At 40.2% G+C, this 26478-nt stretch overlaps 1 protein-coding gene across 1 annotated transcript in view; it reads right to left on the bottom strand.

Annotated features, from left to right (window-relative positions):
• Positions 1 to 26133, bottom strand: part of PLEKHS1 (pleckstrin homology domain containing S1) — a 38666-nt gene extending 12533 nt beyond the window's left edge. Inside the window, exons 1-15 of the mRNA XM_082268835.1 lie at positions 26112 to 26133; positions 17735 to 17782; positions 17018 to 17082; positions 16119 to 16237; positions 15153 to 15290; positions 13170 to 13236; positions 13008 to 13067; positions 10563 to 10673; positions 9827 to 10068; positions 9126 to 9191; positions 8757 to 8832; positions 7333 to 7413; positions 2466 to 2576; positions 1071 to 1145; positions 532 to 617 (exon numbers count right to left, since the gene is read on the bottom strand). Coding sequence (XP_082124961.1) covers positions 532 to 617; positions 1071 to 1145; positions 2466 to 2576; positions 7333 to 7413; positions 8757 to 8832; positions 9126 to 9191; positions 9827 to 10068; positions 10563 to 10673; positions 13008 to 13067; positions 13170 to 13236; positions 15153 to 15290; positions 16119 to 16237; positions 17018 to 17082; positions 17735 to 17765 — 1328 coding nt within the window. The 5' untranslated portion in view covers positions 17766 to 17782; positions 26112 to 26133. The remainder of the gene's footprint in view (positions 1 to 531; positions 618 to 1070; positions 1146 to 2465; positions 2577 to 7332; positions 7414 to 8756; positions 8833 to 9125; positions 9192 to 9826; positions 10069 to 10562; positions 10674 to 13007; positions 13068 to 13169; positions 13237 to 15152; positions 15291 to 16118; positions 16238 to 17017; positions 17083 to 17734; positions 17783 to 26111) is intronic.
• Between the last annotated feature and the right edge of the window lie 345 nt (positions 26134 to 26478).

The raw sequence follows: 26478 nt of genomic DNA, 5'->3' as shown, positions 1-26478 counted from the left end.
ATCGTCTGCCTCCTCTCCCCCTCTGCTACCACATTTGACACCTTTTGGGGGGGAAGGGGGAGGTAACCGTTCCCACTTCCACCTCTCTTCGCCACGGCAAAGTGAACCGGAAGTTCTTTGGGACCCTCCTTCTTCCCCCCGCAGACAGCTCATTCAGAAAGCGCAGTGCAATTCACGCATGTGCAAGGCTTCACTACCGGTTTCCCTTAGCCAAGATGGAGGCGCCAGCACCCTAGAGCCCAATGAAGAATCGCCTCGGGTGAGGACACTGCTGGATGCCTGAACAGGTAAGTGCCCTAATAGTAAAAGTCAGCAGCTACATTGTTTGTAGCTGCTGACGTTTAATTTTTGGGGTGGGGGGGGGGGGCTTGAACTCCTCTTTAAATCATTCAGTCCCTAAAAATAAAATATAAAATCTTAAAGCATACACTCCCTAAAAATAAAATACAGTTTATCTTTATATTATAAGAAAAAATATTTTTGGTGATATCAGCCCTTTTCTCTCCACAAAAGATACAAATTCATGCTTACATTGGCCACATGGGCTCATACACTTCCTTATCTGTGGAATCAAAGCGTTCCTCTTCTTCAGTAGAATCCAGCGATATGTGTTTACGCTACGAAAATCAGAAAGACACTATTTAAACAGTGAACTAATTACATTTAATATAGTCACGTTAGTCACACACTAAATCTACTAAGACCAGTTGTACATGGTGGGAAATGTTTCTTTCTAGTAATCTGCAACCTACTCTACTGTGATATCTCTCGAATGGTGGCCAACTCTTTAGCAATTTGTGATTGATCTAGGTATAAGCAATTGCAAACAAGCAATTTTTGCAGCTGTGACACAAAGTTTTGGGGAAACCGCAAAACATTGGACTCCAATTGTTAAATTCTCAACACCAACTCAGTTTTTCCATGGATTCTTTGTGATAAGACCCTGTTGTAAATTGTTTAAATGGTATTCCTAAAAGCTTTGCTTTGGAAATTATGATAGTTCATTGTTTATTATGGCAGAATTTGGATATCTGATATATGGACTACCTTATCCAAGAGACAAACCATACCTCAGCAAATGGTTTGGGTACATCATAAATTTCTGGGTCGCTGCTGTAAGCCGTATCTATGCTGCTTGTCTCGTACTGTAAAGCAATTTCAAAAGGCTTAGTGTACAAAAAAGATCAGAATATCATTCTTAGGGGCTTATGTATAAAAAGTCAAACTAAATTACAAATTTATGGTTAAAGGATTGTGGGCACCTGACCACCACACCTGTTCTCTATGTCCATAAAGTATGTGAATCCCCTGCAAATAATTGAGTTCTGACATTTTCAGTAGAGGTAATTGTCACTACTACAGCTTACAAAGACATTTTAGACAATTGTTCACTTCCAACCTTGTGGAAACTGTTTGAGGAAGACCCTTTGCTGTTCCAGCATAAATGTGCATAAAGCCAGCTCCTTGAAGACATAGTTTGACCAAGGTTTGGTGTAGAGGACCTTGAGTGGCATGTACACAGCCCTGACCTCAACCCTACTGAACACCTTTGTGATGACTTGGAATGCCAACTGAGAGCTCTGCAACCTCAGTATCTGACCTGACAAATGTTCTTCTGGCTAAATAGACACAAATTTCCACAGACACATTCTACAATATTGTGGAAAGAGGCTCTATAAGCACATGGATTGACCATTTTGGTGTGGAGGAACTTGACTGACCAGCATAGAGCCCTGATTTCAACCATACTGAGATGAATCAGAACACAATTGAAAACTAGGTCTTCTCATCCATCCTCACACCAAACTAGTCAAACCATGTCTTTATGGAGCTGGCTGTGTACACAGGGGCACAGTTATGGTGGAACAGAAAAGGGTCTTCACCATACTGTCACCACAAGGTCAGAAGAGCACAGTTTCTCTAAAATGACTTTGTATGTTGTGGTATTAATAGGACCCCTCAACGGAAACATCTGAACTCAATTTGCAGTGAGATCAGCATCAAGATGAAACAAAGGACAAAAAGAGATTAAACAGTATTTTATATCAGTGCTTTAAGTGGCCCAAAAGAGGTGCCGGTACTCTATTATAGCCTATACATTTTTTTGCCCCCCACCCCACATCAGGGTCCCCACAGAGCACCCCCCCCCTGGCCTGGGCTGGGACTCCAGAGCAGGGGGACTCACTGGTGGTGACTGGTCTGGCTCTGGAGTGGGAAATATTCTTGGGGGGGCAATAGAGGGCGCAGATGTCCAAAATGAGCGTACTGGTACGCTAAGGCGCACGGAGAGGTGGCGGTATGCTCAAGAGCCATATTTGGAAGTGGCGGTACTGAGTACCAATGCATACCGGCCCACTTAAAGCACTGTTTTATATATGAAAAAAAAGCAATTGGTTATAATTTACAGTATTTTAGCAAATTAAATGTTATTCAGTTAGGGTTTCTACTGGCCTAATTTATATTACCTGCTCTGACAGGGACAATCTTTTAAAATCATCCTTTAGAGATGTCCGGGCTGGTACAGCATCAGCCTGTGTGTAAGATCTCTTTCGTTCCATGGGGAGCTTGGGCAGTGTCTACACAACAGACAACACAAGATATATTTGCAACATATCAGAACACATCGGAAAACCACATTTTTTTTTTTCACTGCTCCTGCATCATTTTTAAGTGCATAAAGTCGTTTTTTAAAATAGACAAATTTTGTCAAAAACAATAAATTATAACTAAAGATAGAACCTTTTTTAAAATTGTGGATAAAGGGGAAAAGGATTAGAACATCTATCAGTTTTTATTGCAGATTGTGCCCCCGTTAGGGAGATTCACCCTCTCTGTTTTGTCCTGTTTACTATTATCACTGAAAGTAAAAGTAAAAAAAAAAAAAAATTTGGGTGGTCCGCAGAAAAATAATAGAGGGGAAATATTCCAATGGGGACACTAGTTCTGGTGACACACCAGGACTCCCTTGCTTTGGAGGGATTTCCTCTCACTTCCTGTTTTGGCTTTGTAACAGGACGTGAAGGGAAATCTCCCCAATGGGACACAGATGGCAAAAATAAACCATACAGGGGTTATCTCTCCCTTAGGCCCCTTTTCAGGCGATCCGATCTGCTTGTCAGTTTTTCAGGCAGACCGGATCGGATGCTCCATGCACCCCTATGGGGCAGCGGATGTCAGCGGAGACATCTCCACTGACATCCGCTGCTATCCAATCCGATCCTGTCCGTGAAATCCGGATGAATGGAAACCCTATTTTGCATCTGTCTGGCGGATCGGATCGGATGAGAATGGACAGGTGGTCCGTTCTCATCCAATTCCCCATAGAGGACAGCGAGGATCTGACAGCTAAGTCTCCGCACACAAAGCGGAGACAGGGCTGTTATCCGCCTTCTGAGCAGAACAGACTCCGCTCTGTGTGAAAGGACCCTTACTCTATCCAAAATTAAAAAAAAAGAATTTCCTATAGTTCTGCTTTAAGGATTTGACCATTTTGAAATCCTACATAGGTAGCACTGCCTCAACATTACTTCCTAATAGTAGATTTGGTCAATATGCTCCTCATGGTAGCATGACCTATCGCTTTAGAACAGTTATGGGCAACTAAATTGATAAAAGGGCCCTCAAGTAAAGGCACCAAAGGGGCACACAGAAAATTCAATGAATGCAATGCTACAGAAAGACATGAAACAGGAGATGGTCAGAGATTGTAAACATATTTAGGAGTTGCTGGAGACTGGGAACTTGCTTCAGAAGACCATCAGAGCCCGGTGACCCATTGGGGTTGATTTACTAAAATCTGGTGCAGCTCTGCACAGAAACCAAGCAGCTTCCAGGTTTTATTGCCAAAGCTTAATTGAACAAGCTGAAGTTAGAAGTTGATTGGTTACCATACACAGCTGTGCCAGATTTTGCACTCTTTAGTTTTAGTAAATCGACCCCATTCTGGGAGATCTCTATTATTACTACCCATTTACAAGTCAACGCTTACATTTTTTTTTACTCCCTACATCCCTCTCAAAAATTACTTGTTCCACATTTTCTCTCAAAAAGATCCATTAAAAAAGAGGAAAACTCAAAAAAAAAAAGACAGACAGATGGACAGATAGACAGACAGAAAAGGCCCGTACACACGAGTCGAAATTGGGCCGGGAATTTTCGTCCAACGACCGATCTGCCGATTTTCGGCTTGTTGTATGATGCTTCCGACAACCGACTCCGACTTTTCGGCCAAAAAAAATCTGGTGTGCAGGCTATAAAATTTTTGTCCTCCGTCAAAACACGTCCGATTTTCGTGCAGTCAGTACAGATTTCGACAGGGAAAAATCTTATGAGCAAGTCTGGGCATGCTCAGGGAAGAAAGAACACAAAGAAAGCAAACCAACACATGACATCACTTCTGAAGTAGAATTTTGTCTTGCGGGAAAATTCGTGGGCAGTCTAGAGCACATTCCAACCAACAAAACACCACTCTGGACAAAAGATGGACGAGCGGTCGGCGGAAATTCATTGCGTGTGTACTAGGCTATAGATAGATAGATAGGTAGATAGATAGATAGATAGATAGATAGATAGATAGATAGATAGATAGATAGATAGATAGACAGACAGACAGACAGACAGACAGACAGACAGACAGACAGACAGACAGACAGATAGACAGATAGATAGATAGACAGATAGACAGATAGATAGATAGATAGATAGATAGATAGATAGATAGATAGATAGATAGATAGATAGATAGATAGATAGATAGATTAGATAGATAGATAGATAGATAGATAGATAGATAGATAGATAGATAGATAGATAGATAGATAGATAGATAGATAGATAGATAGATAGATAGATAGATAGATAGATAGATAGATAGATAGATAGATAGATAGATAGATAGATAGATCAGATAGACAGACAGACAGACAGACAGACAGACAGACAGACAGACAGACAGACAGACAGACAGATAGATAGATAGATAGATAGATAGATAGACAGACAGACAGACAGACAGACAGACAGACAGACAGACAGACAGACAGACAGACAGATAGATAGATAGGTAGACCAAACCAAACCAACAGTCTAAAGCAGGGATCCTCAAACTACGGCCATCCAGCTGTTGCAGGACTACACATCCCATGAGGCATTGTAAAACTCTGACATTCACAGACATAACAAGGCATGATGGGAATTGTAGTTCCTGAACAACTGGAGGGCCATAGTTTGAAGACTCTTGGAATATTTTCCCTGCTTTCAGTAAGCACCAAGACAAATCACTGTCTGCAGGGGCCCAGGTAAGTGCCATAGGGCCACATGTGGCCCCCCGTGCCACTATTTGGGCACCTGGGGTTTAGAAACTGTAATTCTGCCCTGAAAGAGGATGTAAAATGAGAAAGAGCTGATCATCAGCCCTGAGACTGCTGATAGCAAAAGGAAATCTGATCTTGATATGTAATACATCTAATTTCTCTTGCATCTTAAACTATGTAAGGGGCACTGCTCGTACTTTTGTATTGTTGACATGATTTAAGATTTAAGACATTATTTAAGATTAAATTGGCATTTAATTATTATTTCTCATTTTGGATAGATTAGGGAACGTAGGGAAAATAAATCAATGCCACTTTTTTGCCATCCCATTGGGAAGATTTCCTTTAAATTTTGGTCCTGTAGATACAACTGAAAGTGAGAAGAAAAATCTCTCCCAACTGAGAGATAATCCTCTCTTAGACATTTGTCACTGGAATGGGTGTTCCCATTGTAATATTTCCCCTCTTTTCCTGTTCTTGAGACAACTGTAACATTTTATATTTCCCATCACTTTCTGTCCCTGGTAACTGTGGCCACCAGGAAAAAAAAAAAAAAAAAAAAGAGAAGGTGAATCTTCTCAGCCATAAAGAATCTGAAACTGAAGTGCCATAGAGTTATAGAGTGATACTAAAGTCCAGATACACGTATATTCCAAAGAAAAAATGTTTACAAGGCCAATTTTTTTTTTTTTTAAGGGGCTGCCTCCTTCACCAGGGCTACATAGTAACAAAAATAATATTGACTGATAAGTGATAATAATTGATAAAAAAATATTGATAACATTGATTGATTTATACATAAAAATAGTAAATTACAAAATGATAATTAATACGTTTGTTTTGTTTTGATTGATTTATGCTACTTTATTTGTAGTAGCAATTGTTGATGTCCTCACATCTACGTTACTGCCCCTGAAGAAGCGGTCACCCACGAAACATGTTGGGCTAATGTATGGGCACCTGCGTCCAATACACCAAACATAACCTACCAGCTCTACCATCTCTGGTGTCTAGGTCTGTTTTGGGAGGTTCGGTTTAGACCGCCCCCCTGTGTATGGCACGTTTTCACAAGCTTATATATGCTACGTATGGGTTTTGTATTTGTTTTCTGTACCATATTATCTGTGTTCTTCAATACAGTATTTTTATCGATTATTCTGCTCCTAATAAAATTTGGTTTCTTTTACAAAATATTTGAATTATTGGTCTTGATGACGGTATCCCCATAAAAGTCCCCCTGCCCCTCCCTCTCCTTTTTTGTTCTTTGAAAAAAAAAAATAAGATAAAAATAAGTAATAATTATATTATATTGAAAGATTTAGGTTACATTTTAGTTCTAGGGAGTACAGCCCCCATAAATTGTTGGCTTTTGTAAACGATCTATCACTGGAACAAACTTTTGTCTGGACTTGAATATTACAGTGTGGCTTTACAGTTCTAGCCTCACTCATCCTCATCACAACACAAGGCGATTGAGCTGCCAACCCAATATACAGATTTTTCATATCTCCTCCACCACCATGCCATTAGATAATAAAAACAATAAAATATAAATATAAAAAAAAAATAGTTTTAGATACACTTTAGGTTAAGCCAATAAAGGATGTCACCTAAACTCCAAACATTCTGCATTAATATATCTATATGATATGTCCATTTAAATACTAAGTTTGTAGTGTGGATGTAAAAATGAACAACAAATTTGAGCTTTATTTATGAGAAAAAAAAAATATGATTCTGGGCATACATAGTGATTTTTTATTTTATTTTTTATTTTTTTTGCACTTGCAATAATATGGTCTCTTTCCTGCTCTGAACAAAGCTAATGTGGGGATAGTAAAAGAAAGAATATTTTCTAATTTTCTTTTTTTTTAAATCAAAAATAAGTTTTATTGAAAGAATAAAACACAGTACAAAGAAACAATGCAGATAGAATATTCCTGAGACAGTTCTACAGAGATAATAAGTAGTCATAGAAAATTCTGTAAGTAACCATGAATAAGTTTTCTGGTATTCTTACCGTCAAAGGATTGAAAGGCTTGATTTCTCGAATTTCTTTTCTTGGATCTGGATCAGTGTGAGATCGCTGTCTATCCTGTGTCTGAATACAAATGTGTATATTTATATATTATAATTCCCATTTATACACTTTGTACTAGAATGACACTCATTTTTAATGAAATCACTTTTCACCTTGTTTAACTACATCAGCGCCGAAAGGTTTTACCCCCCCCCCCCTTCCTGACCAGAGCACTTTTTGCAATTTGCACTGCACTGTTTTAACTGGTAACTACGCGGTCATGCAATGCTGTACTCAAACAAAATTTGTGTCCTTTTTTTTTTTACCATAAATAGACATTTATTTTGGTGGTATTTGATCACCACTGGGATTTTAAATTTTTGCAATATAAACAAAAAAAGATCTACATTTAAAAAAAAAAATTATTTACTACTTTTTGTTATGAAAAAAATCCAATAAACTCAAATTTTGTCATATATTTAGGGCAAAATGTATTCAGCCACATGTCTTGTGTAAAATTTTTTTTCAAAAAGTGTAAATTTATTGATTTACACAAAAGTTATAGCGTCTATACAAACTATGGTACATTTACTTGAATTTATGCAGCTTTTTAATTTATGACTGCCTATCCCATTTCTTGAGGTGCTAAAATGTCAGGGTAGTACAAAACCCCAATTACCCCTTTTTAGAAAGGAACTTAAAAGGGGAACTGGGGGGGGGGGGGCATGATCAGGGGGTTAAAACTTTTATGTGGCGGGATCCTGACGCTATACTAAGACTGACACTGACGCTAACCAGCTAACTAGCCTCACCTGTGACATTAGTACAGTGATCAGTAACTTATCTGTATACTGTATATAGTGACACTGACAGGACAGTGAAGGGGTTTACTAGGGGTGATCAAGGGGTTAAACCTTTATTAGGGGATATACTGCAGGTACCCTAAACCTATCTGGGACTTCCGCTGGTGCTAAATGGTGTCACCAGTGACACTAATACAGTGATCAGTAAATTATCAGTACCCTGTATATAGTGACACTGTGACAGGGAGTGAAAAGGTTAACTGGGGGGTGATCAGGGGGTTATATGTGTGCCTATGTGTACTGGTGTCAGTGTAGTACTTGTGTACTCACTGTGATGCTCTCTTTTCTCACGCTGGAACCGAAAAGGGTTCCAGGAGAGAAGATTGCATAATTTCTTGTGTCTGTGTTTACATTACACAGGCACAGGACATTCTGCAATTGGTCAGAACCAATCACCAGGTCCAGGCCATAAATCATTGGCCTGGACCTGGTTACTGATTGGTTCTGAACCAAATCAGGTCCCCGCTGGAGTAGTGGGCACGAGCGCCCCGACCCGAGAGCGCGCAGCACGTGCCTATACTTTAGGTTGGGAGAGGCACAAGACCTGCAATTGTTAATTACCTGCAGCAGAAAAAACAGGTCTCCTGCCCTGACAGACAAGGCTGTGCTGTATGGCAGAACTGCGTAACTCTCAAAACTGGATGGACAGAAATCCACATATTTTCCAGGATAAAATAACTTCCATATATGTATTTCATCTCCATATTCATCAGTTTGCTTGGAGTACAGCTTTAAAAACAGAGGTGTGTGCTGCATGTAATTATCTCTTTGTTACTGTTCTGAATTGCCTCCAGCAGTTGGGGCTGAATTAATAAGTAACTATTTCTAGATCTATTTCAGCGTTTTCTGTGCTGGATAATAATATCACAGGCTCTTTGTGTACTTTTCACAGAGAAAACCAGATAAGGGTCACCTAAATGTAGGACTTACATCCAGCAGAGGTGAGCAAGAGCAGGCATGGTCCTGAGGATAGGATTTGGGTCTTGTAGCATCATCCTGTGTTAAAACAAATGCAGAAAGTTTAGAAGAAAAAACATACAAGTTTTTTTGATTGTGGGCTAAGCATCATTGGATACATTGTATATAATGACTCTTGTCCAATCAGTTTGTTATACAGGCATGGGATTCATTATTTGTTAATAAGTTGAGCACCTGAAGGTTTGTGAGATAGGTGGTAATAGCAATATTAAACTGCACAGCCATGTAACCATTTAGCTGGTTGCACCAATGTATATACAGTCCAGTATGTCAAATGTTCTTCCACCACTAATGCCCCGTTTCCACTGAGCTTTCTGGTACGGTTCGGTTCGGTACGGTATTTATGCAGTTTCCATTGTGAATGGTACCCTAATTCCGAACCGCACCGTACCACTTTTTTGGGACCCTTTTGTTGGGGTACCAAGCACATTAGTACCGTACCAACAGGGTGGAGCTACACTCTGCAGAACTTTGATTGGTTGACAGAGAATCGTCTATCACAGCTTTCCTGCTACACCACGCCTATCATGAAAGGGTACTATTGGCAGTGGAAATGCAAGTTGTACCGTTCCGAACTGTACCGTACTGAACCGAACCATACCGTACCGTACCACTCAGTGGAAACGAGGCATAGGGTCCCCCTACAACTGTACTCCCTCTTAAGGATGAGCTTAAACAAGTGCATGGGCAATGGCATTAGCTTTCTACTAACCTCTGGAGGCCAACATGTGGTTATAGCCAGGATTATCCTGGACCCACCTCTGCCTATGAATGGACAGTGAAAAGAGAAGCAGAAGACTGATGAGCTCACCTCTCTGTCACTATCAACATGCTTCTGGTCAGTAAATGAACCAATTGGCTCCTTGTGCTCCTTCACCCTCTCCAAGTCTGGAATCTGGTGTAAAGGAATTGCAAGAGGCCTATACTAAGTCAAATTCACATACTTTTATATTGAAAAAAAGTACATAAAATGACATGTTGATGGATACATAGCTGTATTGTTTGTGTCTTTTATATCTGCCTTGGTGGCTTTGGAAGAAAATGCTTGGTGATGAGTCTATATTTGACATCCTCATGGCACAGCTAAATTAATTTTCCAGATCTTTAGATAACCCTCCAGATAAAATGGTTGCAAATAACATATCCCATACCTGTATTGTCTGTAATTGAATTCATAACAATGGCAAAAATTGGTGCAAATTTTACAGGCAAGCGAAGCCTGATTTTACAGGTTGTTTTTTAATGATACGGATTCAATCTGATTTTATTTATGGATTGCAATTAATGTCTAGAAATTAATGGTGAAAATTACAAATCTGAGCATGCCAGAAGCCTGCTGAAGTTGTCATTATCATAGGGCAGCCATGACAAAAAAAAAGCACCATTTACCATGACCACTGCTTGCTTTTCATATATCTCAGATCGTACACATTGCACAGCTGCTTTGCGGCTTTGAACTGGATAGACCGCTAAGGGTCTGAATTCTCTAGGCCACCTAGGCTGGAAAATACAAAACTAGAGTTGGACCAAAAGTTCAAGTGGGGTAAAACTGTAGATGATATATGGCCAAATGTATGGGAATACCCTTCCAAATTATAGAGTTCTGGTGTTTCCAGAGGTGCTGTTATTACTACAACATGCAAAGATATTATAGACAATTGTGTGTTTCCAACCTTGTGGTAACAGTTTGAGGAAGACCCTTTTCTGTTCCACCATAACTGTGCCCCTTTGTACACAGCCAGCTCCATAAAGACATGGATTGACCAGTTTTGTGTGGACCAACTCAAGTGGTCTACACAGAGCTGTAAACTCAACCCTACTGATCACCTGGGATGAATTGTAATGCTAATTGTGAGCCAGGTCTTCTCATACAACATAAGTACATGACCTCACAAATGGGAAGAAATGGCTACAGACTATCTCCAAAACCTTACAATAATCCTTATTAGAGAAATGGAGGCTGTCCATGGTTTTGGAATGGGATGGTAACAAACTCATATAGGCATGATGGTCAAGTGTCCTTTAACGTTTTCCTAAATCATTGAGACAATTGAGTACTGTCCGTGATACTTTTTTTATTTGCCTTAACATACAATTTTTCAGGACAAGCTTTCGGGGTATGTCCCCTTCTTCAAGGTCCAAGCAGTACTCAAGTGAGTACTGCTTGGACCTTGAAGTACTGCTTGGACCTTGAAGAAGGGGACATACCCCGAAAGCTTGTCCTGAAAAATTGTATGTTAGTGCAAATAAAAAAGTATCACGGACAGTACTCAATTGTCTCTGTCGCAAGTGCACTAATACAGCTACAATGACCTCCTAAATCATTGCTACGTTTTCATCCCTAGTCACAAAGCATTTTTATGTTGTTAGAAGTCACATTATACCTTACCGTGTTCTAATGAATCTCAGACATAGAGATCATGTACTATAGAGCTGCACAAATTGAGGTGAGCTTTAATCTCATGTTGGTCGGGTGTCAACTCCAACTTTTGAAGGCTGGGAGATGTTCTTGGGGGTCTCAGAGCATATTAAAGAGTATATCAAAAAAAGAGAGTGCCACAAGTCTAGAAAAAGTCCAGTAAAGGTTTGTTTTTTCCAAGAAGAGTTTAGAAGATACAGCCAACATGTTAAGAGGCTCAGAGATCCCCCTTTATTAGGGCTTGTATGCTGGCAATGACTGTGATTGGAGATTGCACTAGGCAGGTAATTGAAGAAAACGAAAGCTTGTTAATGAGGATATGGGTTGTCTGTCAGAAAGAGAACCTCCACTGCCATTACCTAATCTTGGTTTTCTAAAATTAGCCAGTCATCAATTATTGCCAGTATACTGATAAAAGGGGATGTCAGAGAAACAGCCATGCTGCAACTGGCAACTCCACCAGTACTTCCAATGGCCGCAATAGACTCAGGCCAAAGACTAATTCACTGGCCTATAAAAGGACTCTGCTCAGCCCGTCAGATTGTTGGATTGTCTTCAGCTCTTCCTGTTTCCTAAGCATTGCTACTTCCTGGATTCCAGTTTGACCCGGCTTGTTCCTGACCTATCTGCTCTCTCTCCTGGCATTGACCCCCGGCTTCGTCTGACCATCCCTGCTCCAGTTTGGCTCTCCCGTTATCTGATCTCGGCTTGGCTCACGGACTTGCTTCCTGTCTACCTGCCCTCCAGTACCTGATCTTGGCTTTCACACGGACTTGTCTGCTTCTGGCTTTCCTGCTATACCTTTGGCTTGCACCTGTTGTAGCTTCCTGCCGAGCCCTGTGTTTGACCCCCGGCCGGTCTTACACCTACTGCCTGGTTGTTCCTGGTTCCTCCTTGGACTGTCCGGTGTATTCCTGCCCAGCACTCTGCTAGAGACCGCCTGTCTACCATCAGGACCCTGCCGGCAACCAGTGCTTCTGTGGGCGCTACACCCTCTGTCTCAACCCCAGGGGTGTGCCGCACTCAGCCGCAAGGGGAGCCGTCTCTGCATCTCGGCCTTGGATCAGGTGCGTGACAGGGGATCTGGGAGCCTCTAAAACATGATGGCTATGTCTTCTGACCTCTTGTTGAGAAAAATAAACATCTACTGCTGCAATCATTCTTTTATATACTCTTATCCTCTGAAAAGTAGAGGCAGAACAGAAGCTTCTCCGAGTGTGTGCATTCCCATTTTGATACTCTTGTTAGCTTTCTTTTTTTTGTAGAACTGCGCATGAGTTTACATATACAGTAGTTGGAGAACTCAAAAGATTATACCTGGATAGTCTCTGCTTGTGAATATTACAAAAGATCTTGAATGACAATGTACTTATTTATATAGACTGTTTTTCCATTCTAGAAGAGGTATGCCTTACCTGAGGGAGCTCTGGTAGAGGGGCAATCGGGGCTGAATGTTTAATTTGTGGTCCGTCCACCTTAAAATAAAAATGGACATCCGTAATACCAGTACCAAAGGGCTGAACATCCAAAGCTGTGATATATTTAATATTTTACATATATATTTTAACACTTCTTACATTTTCCTTTTGGTTGATTTTGACCCAGACATCTGTGATACATTGCTGCCAATTTTTGATGTTTTCCCTGAAATGAGAGAAACATAAAAGACATTAGAAATGATGGCATGAATGGCACATGCTTCCTCTCATGGGGTTCTCAACGTCACATATAGATACAATATGCAACCCTGTCTTGAACATGTCATGGATGGAGGTTCACCAGAGACCCCCTTCAATGGTTAGCTGAGGCTGCAGCTTTCACTGAACTCTCAAATACCAATAATCGCGATTCTTTGGACCCCATGTGATGTGGTGAAGGGTCCAAGTCTCCCTCTTTCTCTCCCCCCATACATACACTCACTGTTGCTTTAACCCACACCTGTCCATCAGTGTTGTTGGATAAGGTGAGGACACTATATGTGAGTTCTTTGGAGTTATTCCGGGTATGCTACTCCGCATGTGGAGCTGACCAATCAAGATTTTAAATAGAGAGGCGACCTTATGTTTGAAATTGTGACGCGATACATGGTATGTATATCTAAAGAGTATAATCAAGAATTTTCTCACACAAAACAAATTGCAATCAATTGATATATTGTAAATAAATATGTTTCTTTATTATAGAACATAATAATTTGGAACTTTGGTCTAAAGACCCTTGAGGAAGATTTGTTTGAAACGCGTTGGGTCTCCAGAACCAGATTTTCAGGTTCCTCCATGGTATCGTCACACTTCCAGTGTAACCATATTTAGTCGCCATTCTTCTAAGGCCTTCTTTTTGTAATTGTGCAATTTCTTTGTACTTTTTTGTACCTACCTGTTTAAACTTTATGTACTTCTATGTTTAATAAATTTTTAAAATTTTAATATATGAGTTGGTATCCGGTATAGTCCCATTAGGGGGTCTCTTTCCTCCTGTATGTCTACTTCTAAGTAAAGGGACGAGGGTCACCAAACTTTTTTCTCCTTTCTACATACCCAGCTCCCACACCCAATTTTCCTAAATACCAATAATCAATCAATATGCTGGCTAGGAGTGACATTATATCTTTAGAACCTCTCAGAGTAGACAGATATACAGTATACTCCCTTATCCGACCAATAAACAAAGTTGACCTGCTTGCCTTTAGTTACCCCTCCAATGTGGAAGTTAACACTCTTCATATTGGCTTGTAATGCTTAAAAATAATTTAATATTATTTCAATTTTATCCAAAAACAAAAGGCTGGAGTTGTGTCTTAAAACTCAACGCTCTGGCTAGGTAGCGAGAAGACATGACTCATTGGTAGAGTGTTGGTTCAAGACACAAGCAAAATATATGGTTTGGAGACAGGTTCACTTTGAGCGTCTTTTCTTCCTCCAAGCGCTGTTATTTTAGGAGATATACTGTCGGGAAATCATCCTTCATCGTCACACCAGTCTAACCAGTTCTGAGTGAAACAATGACATTCAGCTAACGAAACGTTTGGGGGTGGATTTCTGTTCATAAAAAGTATTTATGTGATGGCCTTTACTGAATGTTTTATATTTTTACTTTTTTTTGTTACAACGTTTATTAAGTTGTTTCTAGATTTTCATTAATACAAATGTGAATGTGATACATGACAGTATAAAGGAAATGTTGCAATAAATATTAAATATATACTGTATATATTATGATAAGCACGAGGAAGAACTGAAAATGTCAGGTAAGGAAATATGACAATACGATACTGAGCATTCTGCAGGGACTGTTCCGGAAAAATAAAAGGGTGCAACAGTAAGGCAGAAGAAAGAGCAGAGTCCTCCAACAGAGCAGGCTTTTGGTGGAGAGGAGAGTTCGATAGAGGAAAGAGTACTCCAGCAGAGCAGAATATTTCAGGAGTGGAGAGTTAATGAAAGAAACAGAGTCCTTCAGCAGTGCAGAGTATTTCAGGAGGGGAGAGTTAGATAGAGGAAGTAGCAGAGTCACCCAGCAGTACAGAGTATTTCAGGCGATGACAAAATACACATTAAACTCACTCATTCTCATCCAACAGGTAGAAGGCCCTTTTGTTAGTTTTGATGCAGAGAACATTCTGTGGACTGTTGTCGAACAAGCGTGTGATGGTGGTTATATTCTTGTCAATGGCATCAGGTCCTAACTCGATAGATTTTATGCTGCAGAACAAAAGTAAAAAAGGTCATCGTATCTCCCGAGTCTTTTTATACCTACACATTTCCTAGAACTTGAATTTAAGTCAATAGTTTGTGCAGACAATTCCTGTTGTTCAATCAGACAGCCTCCTTCACAGCTACATTCTACCCTTGGAGGACTCCTTCAAGGCTACATTCTACCATGGAAGGCCTCCTACAAGGCTACATTCGACCCTGGGAGGCCTCCTTCAAGGCTACATTCTACCCTGGGAGTCCTCCTTCAAGGCTACATTCTACCCTGGGAGGCCTCTTTCAAGGCTACAGTCTACCCTGGGAGTCCTCCTTCAAGGCTACATTCTACCTTGGGAGGCCTCCTTCAAGGCTACATTCCACCCTGGGAGTCCTCCTTCAAGGCTACATTCTACCTTGGGAGGCCTCCTTTAAGGCTACATTCTCCCTTGGGAGGCCTCCTTCAAGGCTACATTCTACCCTAGGAGTCCTCCTTCAAGGCTACATTTTACCCTTGTACCCTTGGAGACCTCATTCAAGGCTACATTCTACCATGGGAGGCCTCTTTCAAGGCTACATTCTACCCTGGGGGGCCTCCTTCAAGGCTACATTCTAACCTGGGAGTCCTCCTTCAATGCTACATTCTACCTTGGGAGGCCTCCTTCAAGGCCACATTCTACCCTGGGATGCCTCCTTCAAGGCTACATTCTACCCTGGGAGGCCTCCTTCAAGACTACATTCTACCCTGGGAGGCCTCCTTCAAGGCCACATTCTACCCTGGGAGGCCTCCTTCAAAGTTACATCTATTTTTCAGATTATTAGTTCAATCATAGGTGCACCTACTCTCTAACAGGAATTTCTCCTCTAAAATCCTCCGACACCCCATCGTAGGCATAATAGCGGATGAAGTAGGAATCCATTGCGGTTTTGCAGAGCTTAATTAAGCGTCCTTTCCATGATGTCTGCAATGAAACAAAGGAATATGACATGAACTGGCTGAGGCTGCTTATAATATTGTTAATGACATTCCTGTCTTCTGTTATCATTGAGAATTGAATTCAATAATTTGAAACCCAATCAAGACTGAGACCCTCCAGAGTCCCATCAGAAATTCTAAACCCTGATGAAGGGAGCCTGTTAACCCCAAAAAGCATTGGCTCGTTGGTGTGACATTCCATATTGGGCAAAACTCTTTGCATTCAGCTCTGCCCAGAGACACTTGTAAATGTTGACTGCAACTGATTGTTTAATCTGCACATACGGAAAGTCTTCTTCACAGTAAGAGCTGTGAAAATGTGGAATAGAAATCCACAGGAACTTGTTCTGACCAGCTTAGTTGATTGTTTAAAAAAAAATAGCTGGAAGAGTACCTATATGAACAAAATATAACATTTATAGGTAACAACAATAGAGATTGTTGACCCAGGAAATATTGCCCCAGGGATATAAAGAAGAATTCTGTTTTCCCTCACTGGAGCAAATTGGACCATGCTTTATAGAGTTTTTTTGCCGTCCTCTGGATCAGCTGTAGATATATGGATCTGTAAATAGTGGTCTTCTATTTATTTAGTAATTTTTTATTGGTTGAACTAGATTGGACTTTTTTCAACCTAACTATGTAACATGGGATTATGAAAAAAAGAAAAACCTTTAGAAATCCCAAACCGTAATTATAAGTAGCTATAAACGAAGCTTAGCCGATATCACCTATATGATATCAAAATAATATCAAAATGCATTACTTTGTTACTGAAGAGGTATGAAGGTGGAGACTTGACGAGGCATCCTTCTTTAATGATTGTGCAATCTGCAAATAAAAATACATTTATTAATGTTACTTCTCAACTACCAAAAGTATATTTTTCATCACATTGCAACTGTTTTGCTTTTTGTTTTTTTCAAACTTAAAAAAAAACATGCACACAATGAGGCATCATGCCAAGTAGCATATTGAAAAATAGACTTAGGGGTGTAGATATAAAATAAATTCACAGACTGCATGTACATTAGTCGTAAGTGTGAAGAACGGGCTATAGCAAATGTATAAGGCTTTTTTCTCTCCAGGTTGAATTGAGCAAATCAAGAAAATACTACATTGTAGATAGAGCTAAGGGTCATAGTAACCAAGTATTTATTTAAGCTCCATCTAGTGGATATAATGCAGTACTTTCCTGATTTACTCTATTCTATTTGAAGAATGCCATTCAATCTGGAGAAAATAGCATAATAACATTCGATTTTGCTCCCACCCTCAACGTTTTGCAAGATAATTACTATTTATCTTGATGCCTTTCATTCTGCCCTAAAACACAACTCCAGACAAAACTTTTAAGTGGAGAAGGGTTACAACCTCTGTTCTTTTCCCGTCATTTCCCATTTCTGGCCCACTTATAATTAGTTCAGCCTGTGCCGAACGATATGAAATCCACAGAATCCGTATAAAATTCCTGAAATCTTACCCATTTCTGTGCTGGAACGTTTTGAGAGCATTGTGAACCAACTTCTACCTGTGAAGAGAACGGTAGGGTCAGCAACATAGGATCAGCTGGTGTATTTCCATAGATTGTATACAAAAAAAGGAGAGAATTGGTATACAGAACCTCAGGGATAGATATACATTATAATATAGTTTATTTAAAGTATACTGTATTACTATACAGTATTAAAAAAAAAAAATACAATATATAATATATAATATATATATAAAAAAAAAAATATATATATATATATACACACATATATATATATATATATATAATTTGTATATTATATATCCATAAAATCTTTATTAATTCCATTGGGAATAATAAAGAAAGTCATGATCCCATCGAACAAAGTGTTAGTATTAGTATTAAGGGACACATTTGTGCGTGCACCACCAGAATTTAGTATTATTTGGCCCCCAGAAGTTACAGGTGTTGCCCTACAGCCATGACCGGCAGCCTATACAAATCAATGAGTGTGGTAACACGCATTAAAGGAACAGACGAGTGGCTAAACTTACATGAACCAGTCTTGTTATTAACAGACATGCAGCTATTGTCTTCCAACTATTGCCATTTGTTGTTTAACTTTCCAAACACACTGAATTTTTTAATCAATATTATTGCTGAATAATTCCTAAAGCAAATTGTTAGATTATTCTTTGTCTTGGCCACTTACTACTTCTTTGATCGATTAAAGACTTAAAAAAAGAAAGATTTCCCCAGTTTTTCTTTTCATCTCATGCCACCCTGGCTGGTGCAAAGGCCACTCCAACATGGTCAAATTAGGAACAGATTAGATAGTTTCTGTTTGTTTTTTAGAGGTGCCCAGTGTGAGTCAATATGAGTGCGTGCAGAAAAACAAATGATCGGCATTTTTCCAAAACAGAGGGCAATGGAAGTGACTCCTGAAGCCCTTATCTGGGGAAGAGTGCCAAGAGTTACGCACCTATCAAACATCATATCAAGGTGGCTTGGACAATAAAATGCTCTGATTTCCTAGACACTGAGGTTCCTGAGTATAAGTAATATTTCAAGTTCATATTTATTTATCTGGAATGAGATCAGTTCACGTGTGGGTGATACAAATTACTTCATATTTATCAATACTGCTTTATATACTGCCAACATGACCAACCACTGGACATAACCATAATACAATTCTATTACATAGAACACTACACCCTCCAACATGACCCACCACTGGATATGATCATAATACAATTATATTACATAGAACACTACACCCTCCAACATGACCCACCACTGGATATGATCATAATATAATTCTATTACATTCTATACATAGAACACTACACCCCCGAACATGACCCACCACTGAACATGAACATAATACAATTCTATTACACTCTATACATAGAACACTACACCCCCCAACATGACCCACCAATGGATATGATCATAATACAATTCTATTACACTCTATACATAGAACACTACACCCCCCAACATGACCCACCACTGAACATGATCATAATACAATTCTATTACATAGAATACTACACCTCCAACATGATCCACCACTGGATATGATCATAATATAATTCTATTACACTCTATACATAGAACACTACACCCCCGAACATGACTGACCACTGGACATGATCATAATATAATTCTATTACATTCTATACATAGAACACTACGCCCCCGAACATGACCGACCACTGGACATGATCATAATACAATTCTATTACACTCTATACATAGAACACTACGCCCCCCAACATGACCGACCATTGGACATGATCATAATATAATTCTATTACACTCTATACATAGAACACTACACCCCCCAACATGACTGACCACTGGACATGATCATTAAACATTCGGATACAGTACATCCTACACCTCCATGACACGATTATTGTTCCTTATCCTCGGTGCTCATTGTTTGTTTCTGACCTTGTTGAGGAGCACTTAGCAGCACTAAACAAGGAAAAACTATCAATTATATAATAGGACTGGCTCTTACACAAAGGTGTGGCAAAAGTTAACCCTTTTTTAGTGTAGTCATAGTCATAGACATAACTGTTTAGGTGTTGTGTCCACATATTTTAGTGATAAATGTTGCATGGGGGACCTTACTTAAAAAATGCAGCTGAACAAGTTAAAGTGTCATGAGAATGTAAATATTCCTCAGTATTAATTATTCTTCCCTAGAATGATGAATATATAATAGTGTAGTGATTAACCTGGTTCAGAGAAATGCGTTACTTAATGGTAAGTACTTGGGGCTACATAAAAGTAGTGATTGGTCATAGTGATTTGTCATAGATATTAAAAAATGGGTAGACATGTTGCCTAATTATAGAGCATGTATCCAACTGTACATTCAGAGCCACTCAATTATAGACCAGATACAGCCTACATATAAAGTCAATTACCACACTGTTCATCCAGAACCACTAATTTATAATCCAAATACAACTTATATATAGAGCCACTTACCCAACTGTATCCACACCTTCTGGTTTATAGTCCAGGTACATCCTAAATATAGAGCCATCAACCTAACTGCCTATCCACACCTACTGCTTAATAACCCATATACAGCCTACATATAGAATGGTTTACCCAACTGTCCCTCCAGAGCCTCTTGTGTATAACCCTAAGATACAGTCTGAATATAGAGCCATTATGCGGCTGTCCATACAGAGCCACTGGTGTATAGCCCAGATATATCCTAAATATAGAGCCATTTACCCAACTGTCCATCCAGAGCCTCTGGTGTATAGCCCAGATATATCCTAAATATAGAGCCATCTACCCAACTGCATATCCACACCTACTGCTTAATAACCCATATACAGCCTACATATAGAACGATTTACCCATCTGTCCATCCAGAGCCTCTGGTGTATGGCCCAGATACAGTCTGAAAATACAGCCATTATGCAACCGTCCATACAGGGCCACTAGCTTATAGCCCATATATATCCTAAATATAGAGCCATTTACTCAACTGTCAATCCAAAGTCTCTGGTGTATAGCCCAGATATACTGTATCCTAAATATAGAGCCATTTACTCAACTATCCATCCAGAGCCTCTGGTGTATAGCCCAGATACAGCCTGAATATAGAGCCATTTATCCAACTGTCCATCCAGAGCCGCTGGTTTATAACCTGGACACAGCCTAAATATAGAGCCATTATGCAACTGTTCGTCCAGAACTGTTGCAGAGATAAGTAGTTCTGTACAAAGTGCAGCTATCCATAGCAAAAGGTCCCTAAATGATTGAATTACAGTAAACTTACTAGTCAAAACGGGCTCCAGCACTTTGCATGCAACCATCACTTTCTGTTCTATTCAAATAAAGCAAATTTATAATTCTTTAACAAAATTTGCACTCATACAGGGGAATGAACAAAGAGTGGCGCAGGCATAACGCCTGCAACACTATTCTAAGCTGAGAAAACAGAGCCGATGCTGCTCCTAATCAATGAAAGGAGTGTAAGCCCCTTTGTTAATTAAGAGAAATTTGCTCCCTGTTCTATGCTGTGTCTGTGACAGACACAGCGCAGACATCTGTTCAGCTGGAGCTGCATGCTCCGATCCTTCTGTCTGCAACCCCAACCAAGACCTGAAATAGATCTATCTGTTTAGTTAATGTGGTGCCAATTACAAACGCCAGTTTCCTATGCCAATATACCTTTGTTATTTACCGTGGAGGAGATTTACTAAAGCCGGCCATGGACGGAGAAATTTGTTTTCCTGCAACCACAGTCAGTGTTAATGGGGGGAATCCCTCATGCGGAGCCATTGTGCTCCCCTGGCAGAGACTAGGGTTGCCACCTCATCCCTTTAAACCAGGCCACATATTAATTACACAGGTTCTGAGGCTGAAATAATGCACATAAGGCCCCTTTCACATGGGCGCAATGCCCGACGGAGTCCGTTCTGCTCAGTGGGGGATCAATCCGCCAATCCCTGCTAAGCAGGCGGATGACAGCTCTGTGTGCAGAGACGGAGCTGTCAGATTCCCGCTGTCCTCTATGGGTAGATCGGATGATAACGGACCGCCTGTCCGTTCTCATCCGATCCCATCCGATCTGATCCTCCAGACGGATGAAAAATAGGGTTTCCATCCGTCTGGATTTCACGGACAGGATCAGATCGGATGGCAGCGGGTGTCAGTGGAGATGTCTCCGCTGACACCTGCTGCCCCATAGGGATGCATGGAGCATCCAATCAGGTCTGCCTGAAAAACTGACAGGCGGATCGGATCGGATCGCCCGTGTGAAAGGGGCCTATGGCACTAAGTGAATTTAATTACCTCCATAATCAGCTGCAGATCCTGTGTAATTAATGTGTGTCCTGGTTTAAAGGGATGAGGTGGCAACCCTAGCGGGCAGGGGGGCAGGGGAAGCTGACCCCACTGGGAGAAGATATTGATTATTGCTAGCGGTTATAACAGCTGCTAGCAATAATCACATGTAAAATCCAGCAGGCTGGTTGTACCCAAGTTGATTGATTGAGGTACATTCAGCCTGCCCATACATGGTTCAAATCTCGGCCAGGTATAGCCGGCTTAAAACTGGAGCACTCAGAATCTGGTGCAGCTGTGCATGGCAGCCAATCAGCTTCTAACTTCAACTTGTTCAATTAAGCTTTGACGATAAAACCTGGAAGCTGATTGGTTTCTATGCAGAGCTGCACCAGTTTTTACACTCTCCAGTTTTAGTAAATCTCCCCTTCCTTCAATAGACTCATTCTGACAATTTAACGGTAATAAAGCATTGGATTTCCAGCTGCTGATAGTGAGGGCTTTGAGCTCTTGTTGGCAGAATGCTGACGTCAGTCACAGGTAATAAATCCTCTCAGCTGGTTAGTTATCTACCCACACCTGAGAATCTCAAACTGGTCAGGAAATAGTCGAAAAGTTCAACTTTAATATGATACAACAGTTATAAATTGTACGGAAGTTGTTATGCAATACTAGCACATAGTAAGTGTGCCACTGCCAGTTACATGTATTTCTGATTGGCGCCCCGGGTCAGTCAACGCCGTTTTGGCAGAGGAGGAGGAGGGGGGGTGGCTGGTCGCCGGGGGGGGGGGGCAGAGGGAGGAGGATTCTTTCGGGTTCTGGGCCGCAGTGCGCGGAGGCGCTACACGTGACGTCACTTGACAACACGTCGATGTGTGGTGTGTCGCCTGCCCGCCTGGGGGAGGGCTGGTGCCAGATATAGGATCGGCCCCGGGTGCCTAATGCTCTAGGTACGCCCCTGCTACCTTGCCTTCCTTTTAACTGCTGAAATATTCAAATGTCTCTGTAGGACACAACTTATTGTCTGAATAAGACAAAATTCTTATCCCCCTGCTCTTGTAATTTGCTCTCTCCTGTGTCCAAATTATAGCCAATTGCATCGCCTTGGATATGGCATCCCTACTTCCTGGCCATTGGTCTAGCAATTTGATATGTGGGTGGCTCCCTCCCATCCAACATTCTTCAATATATATAAAAAAAAAAAATAATTAAAAATTGCTGGCCAATCAAATACCAGCATGGTTCAGGTATTTGGACAGCTGTGGATGCTGGCTGTCAGAATACAATAGCTGGTAGCTGAGATTCCTCCATCCATGCTGGATGGGGGATTGATAGATTTCTCTCATTCAACCTGCGGGCTGAACAAGGGAAATCTTCAAGTGTGTGGCCAGATTTAGAGTGACCTAGAAGTTTGTATATTAAAGGAGGAACTGGAGGTGTACAGTAGTATTTCTTTTAATCCTAGGGATCTATTTATACAAAAAAACTCTCTCATTCTGTCACAAATATTCCCCAAAATTTGGCTAATAGCAGTATTTTCTATGGCCGTCGGCTCCATCTAGTGACCATAATTCAGTATTTTGCTGAAATACTTCAATTAGGAAAATACCACTTTATGATCACTAGATGGAGCTGATGATCATAGGAAAAAATGTTTTAGGCAAATGTTTGTGATGGCTGTGTGAATGCTTGAGACATTCATACAGCACATCTTTGATATAAATAGACCCCATAGTATTAATCAGAGTATAGGCTGACTCTTCCATTGATTCTGTAGGCTTTTGTTTGTCTACAGACCCCTATTGATAGAGCAAAGCTGCTCTCACTGTTATGATTTAAAGTCGTTATTCCCGGCAGTGACATTCTTGGCAGTCATTGTATTTCAACGTAATGAAACTCTTCTGGTTTGGCTGCATACTGTTCTTTCTCTATTGACAGAGGTAATGTTCCAGAACAATTATTTTACATTTAAAGCTAACCTCCAGCCTTCCCTTCAGTCTTGCACAGTTGTACCAGCTCCTCTGCTCTATTGAAATTGCTTACTCTGATACCACTGCACATTGCTTACTCTGAATTTTCCACATGCTCACTATTCTTATGAATAAAGAACATTCGATCTGGAGAGAAAATGGCCCAGTAACGTTAAAAGTTATCCCCATTTGCACAGAATGAATACACATTCAGGCTTTGCTTTGGCTCTGCAATTTTGTACACGCTTTGCACACTGTGCGCTTCTCAGAATGTTCATTAGAAGCTGCAGCAAGTCAGATAGAGCCCACCTCCGACGTGATGCAGCAGTTCCCCGATCACACAGCATATCATGGCATCCATGGGTGTCCAGAGCCCCCCCACTCCATCCTTCAGGACTCTTTCACACTTCCCATTAAACATATGCTGTATTGTAGGTGTGTCGGCAACCTGTATGTGTGCTCTAAATAAATGGCATCACAACACAACACATACCTAGGGGTATATTTATACAAAATTTGCAATGATATTCATCCCGCATAACTACTTGTACTTTCGTTCTGTGGGAATGACAGCAAAATTGAATATTGCTAAGCTATTTTCTCTCCAGGTCGGATGTACTCCATTATTAAGAATAACTTGAATCAAGGCAATACCGCATAATGGCCAGTAGATGGAGCTGATGATCATAATAAATATTTATTATGACAGTCTGCTCCATCTAGTATTCATAATGTGTAATTTTCCAGATGCACACTATTCTTATGAATAAAGAACATTCAACCTGGAGAGAAAATAGCCCAGTAAAGTTAAAAGTTAACCCCTATTTGCACAGAATGAATGCACATGCAGGTTTTGCTTTAGCTCTGCAATTTTGTTATAAGTACACCCTATAGTACTGTACATTGAAGTACCTAAAGGTATAAAGCCAGCCATAGAGTCAGAGCTTTAACAAAAGAAGCCAGATTTTGAACTGCTGCAGCATGAATCTGAAACGCAAAATCAATCTCTGCAACTTTTTTTAATGTACTTAAATTCCAATCCAATATAAAAAGCAGCCAATGACTTACCAGACATTGTTTCTGGAGCAGCTGGTACAATTTTCAGCAGGAAAAGCTTCACCAACATTACACGGCAGATCTCCCCCCCCCCCCCCCCTTACCCTTTTCCCTTGAGTTGTAAAATTTACTTTTTCAATTTATATCCCTGTACACCTTGTTGGTTTGCATGTAAAATAATGTGTGTATTTCCTCCAGGTACTCCGGTTTTCATCCCACACTCCAAAGTCATGCGGGAAGGTTAATTGGCTCCTGTCTAAATTGACCCTATGAATGTGAGTTAGAGTGTAAGCTCCCTGAGGGCAGGGACTGATGTGAATGTACAATATACATCTGGAAAGCGCCGCATAAATTGACAGCACTATATAAGTACCTGTAATAAATAAATCAAATAAATAAAAATTGCTAAAGGTGGCTAATTTACCAAAAAATTAAAACCTACTTGCCGCGAAACGCGTTGACCTTCATAAAGTCAAGTATTGGCTAATTCCCCATCAGATACATTTTTGAATATTCATATACCTCCATATTAATGATATGTTATGTGGCTTTTTTCTTGTTTTGTTTTATGATGTGAAAAAAAATAAATTTTTTTTTCATGGAGCATGGAGGTTTTCTATCCCCTGCGCTGTCATTTTAAAATATGTGCAATACAAGTCTTTCTTTTAATAAATATGTGTATCTAGTCTATCTTATGATAAGTCACGCGTTTTTGTTAATGTTTAGTTGGTTCCCAACAAACATTTCCCCCTTTTTTCCTAAAGCCCATTCACTTTGCAAAGGGAACTTTCACTTAGCTTAGAGAACGAGGTGAAGTTTTGCTGAGTTGGACCATCTAATTATGTGCAAGGAAAAAAATGTAAAATAAAAAATGATTTGCAAAATTAGGAATTCGTGCAAAGTGATTTTTTTTTTTTCAGCATTCACTTGCATTGTAAAAATGTAATTTGCTAAGTGAACGGTCTTAAGTAAATCAGTCGCATGGCTTAGAATTCTCTGTAGTTCCCAGTTAATCCTGGCAGGTGAATACTTACAGGTGCGTGTTGCCTCCTGCTGATCCTGAGTAGTAAGTGACATGCAATGCGTGCTGCTGCTGTTATATATACATAGTCTGCATGAAATATGATCTGCTAGGAATTCCCCTTCCGCGCAACGTCGTCCAGGGGAATTTCAGCGCAGCCTTAGCTAGGCTAGGGAAAAACCGAAATACCGCTCGCTTTTTTTTTTTTCTGTTCTTTTTTCATTTTATTTACTAACAATGAAAAGATTTCAGATCATTTACTTCCTTGAGATCGTGTTATTGTACTATCATAGCAGAGCCATTTCACGATCAGACCGTGAAAGCTTAGAGACAGAACAATGCAGAATGAATCTGGACTATTCACCTTTATCGTAAAACTG

Source organism: Pelophylax lessonae (genome assembly GCF_965119305.1).
Source record: "Pelophylax lessonae genome assembly, chromosome: 9".
Taxonomy (NCBI): domain Eukaryota; kingdom Metazoa; phylum Chordata; class Amphibia; order Anura; family Ranidae; genus Pelophylax; species Pelophylax lessonae.
Note: the sequence above shows the minus strand (reverse complement) of the source record. Positions and strands in the feature narration are given on the sequence as shown.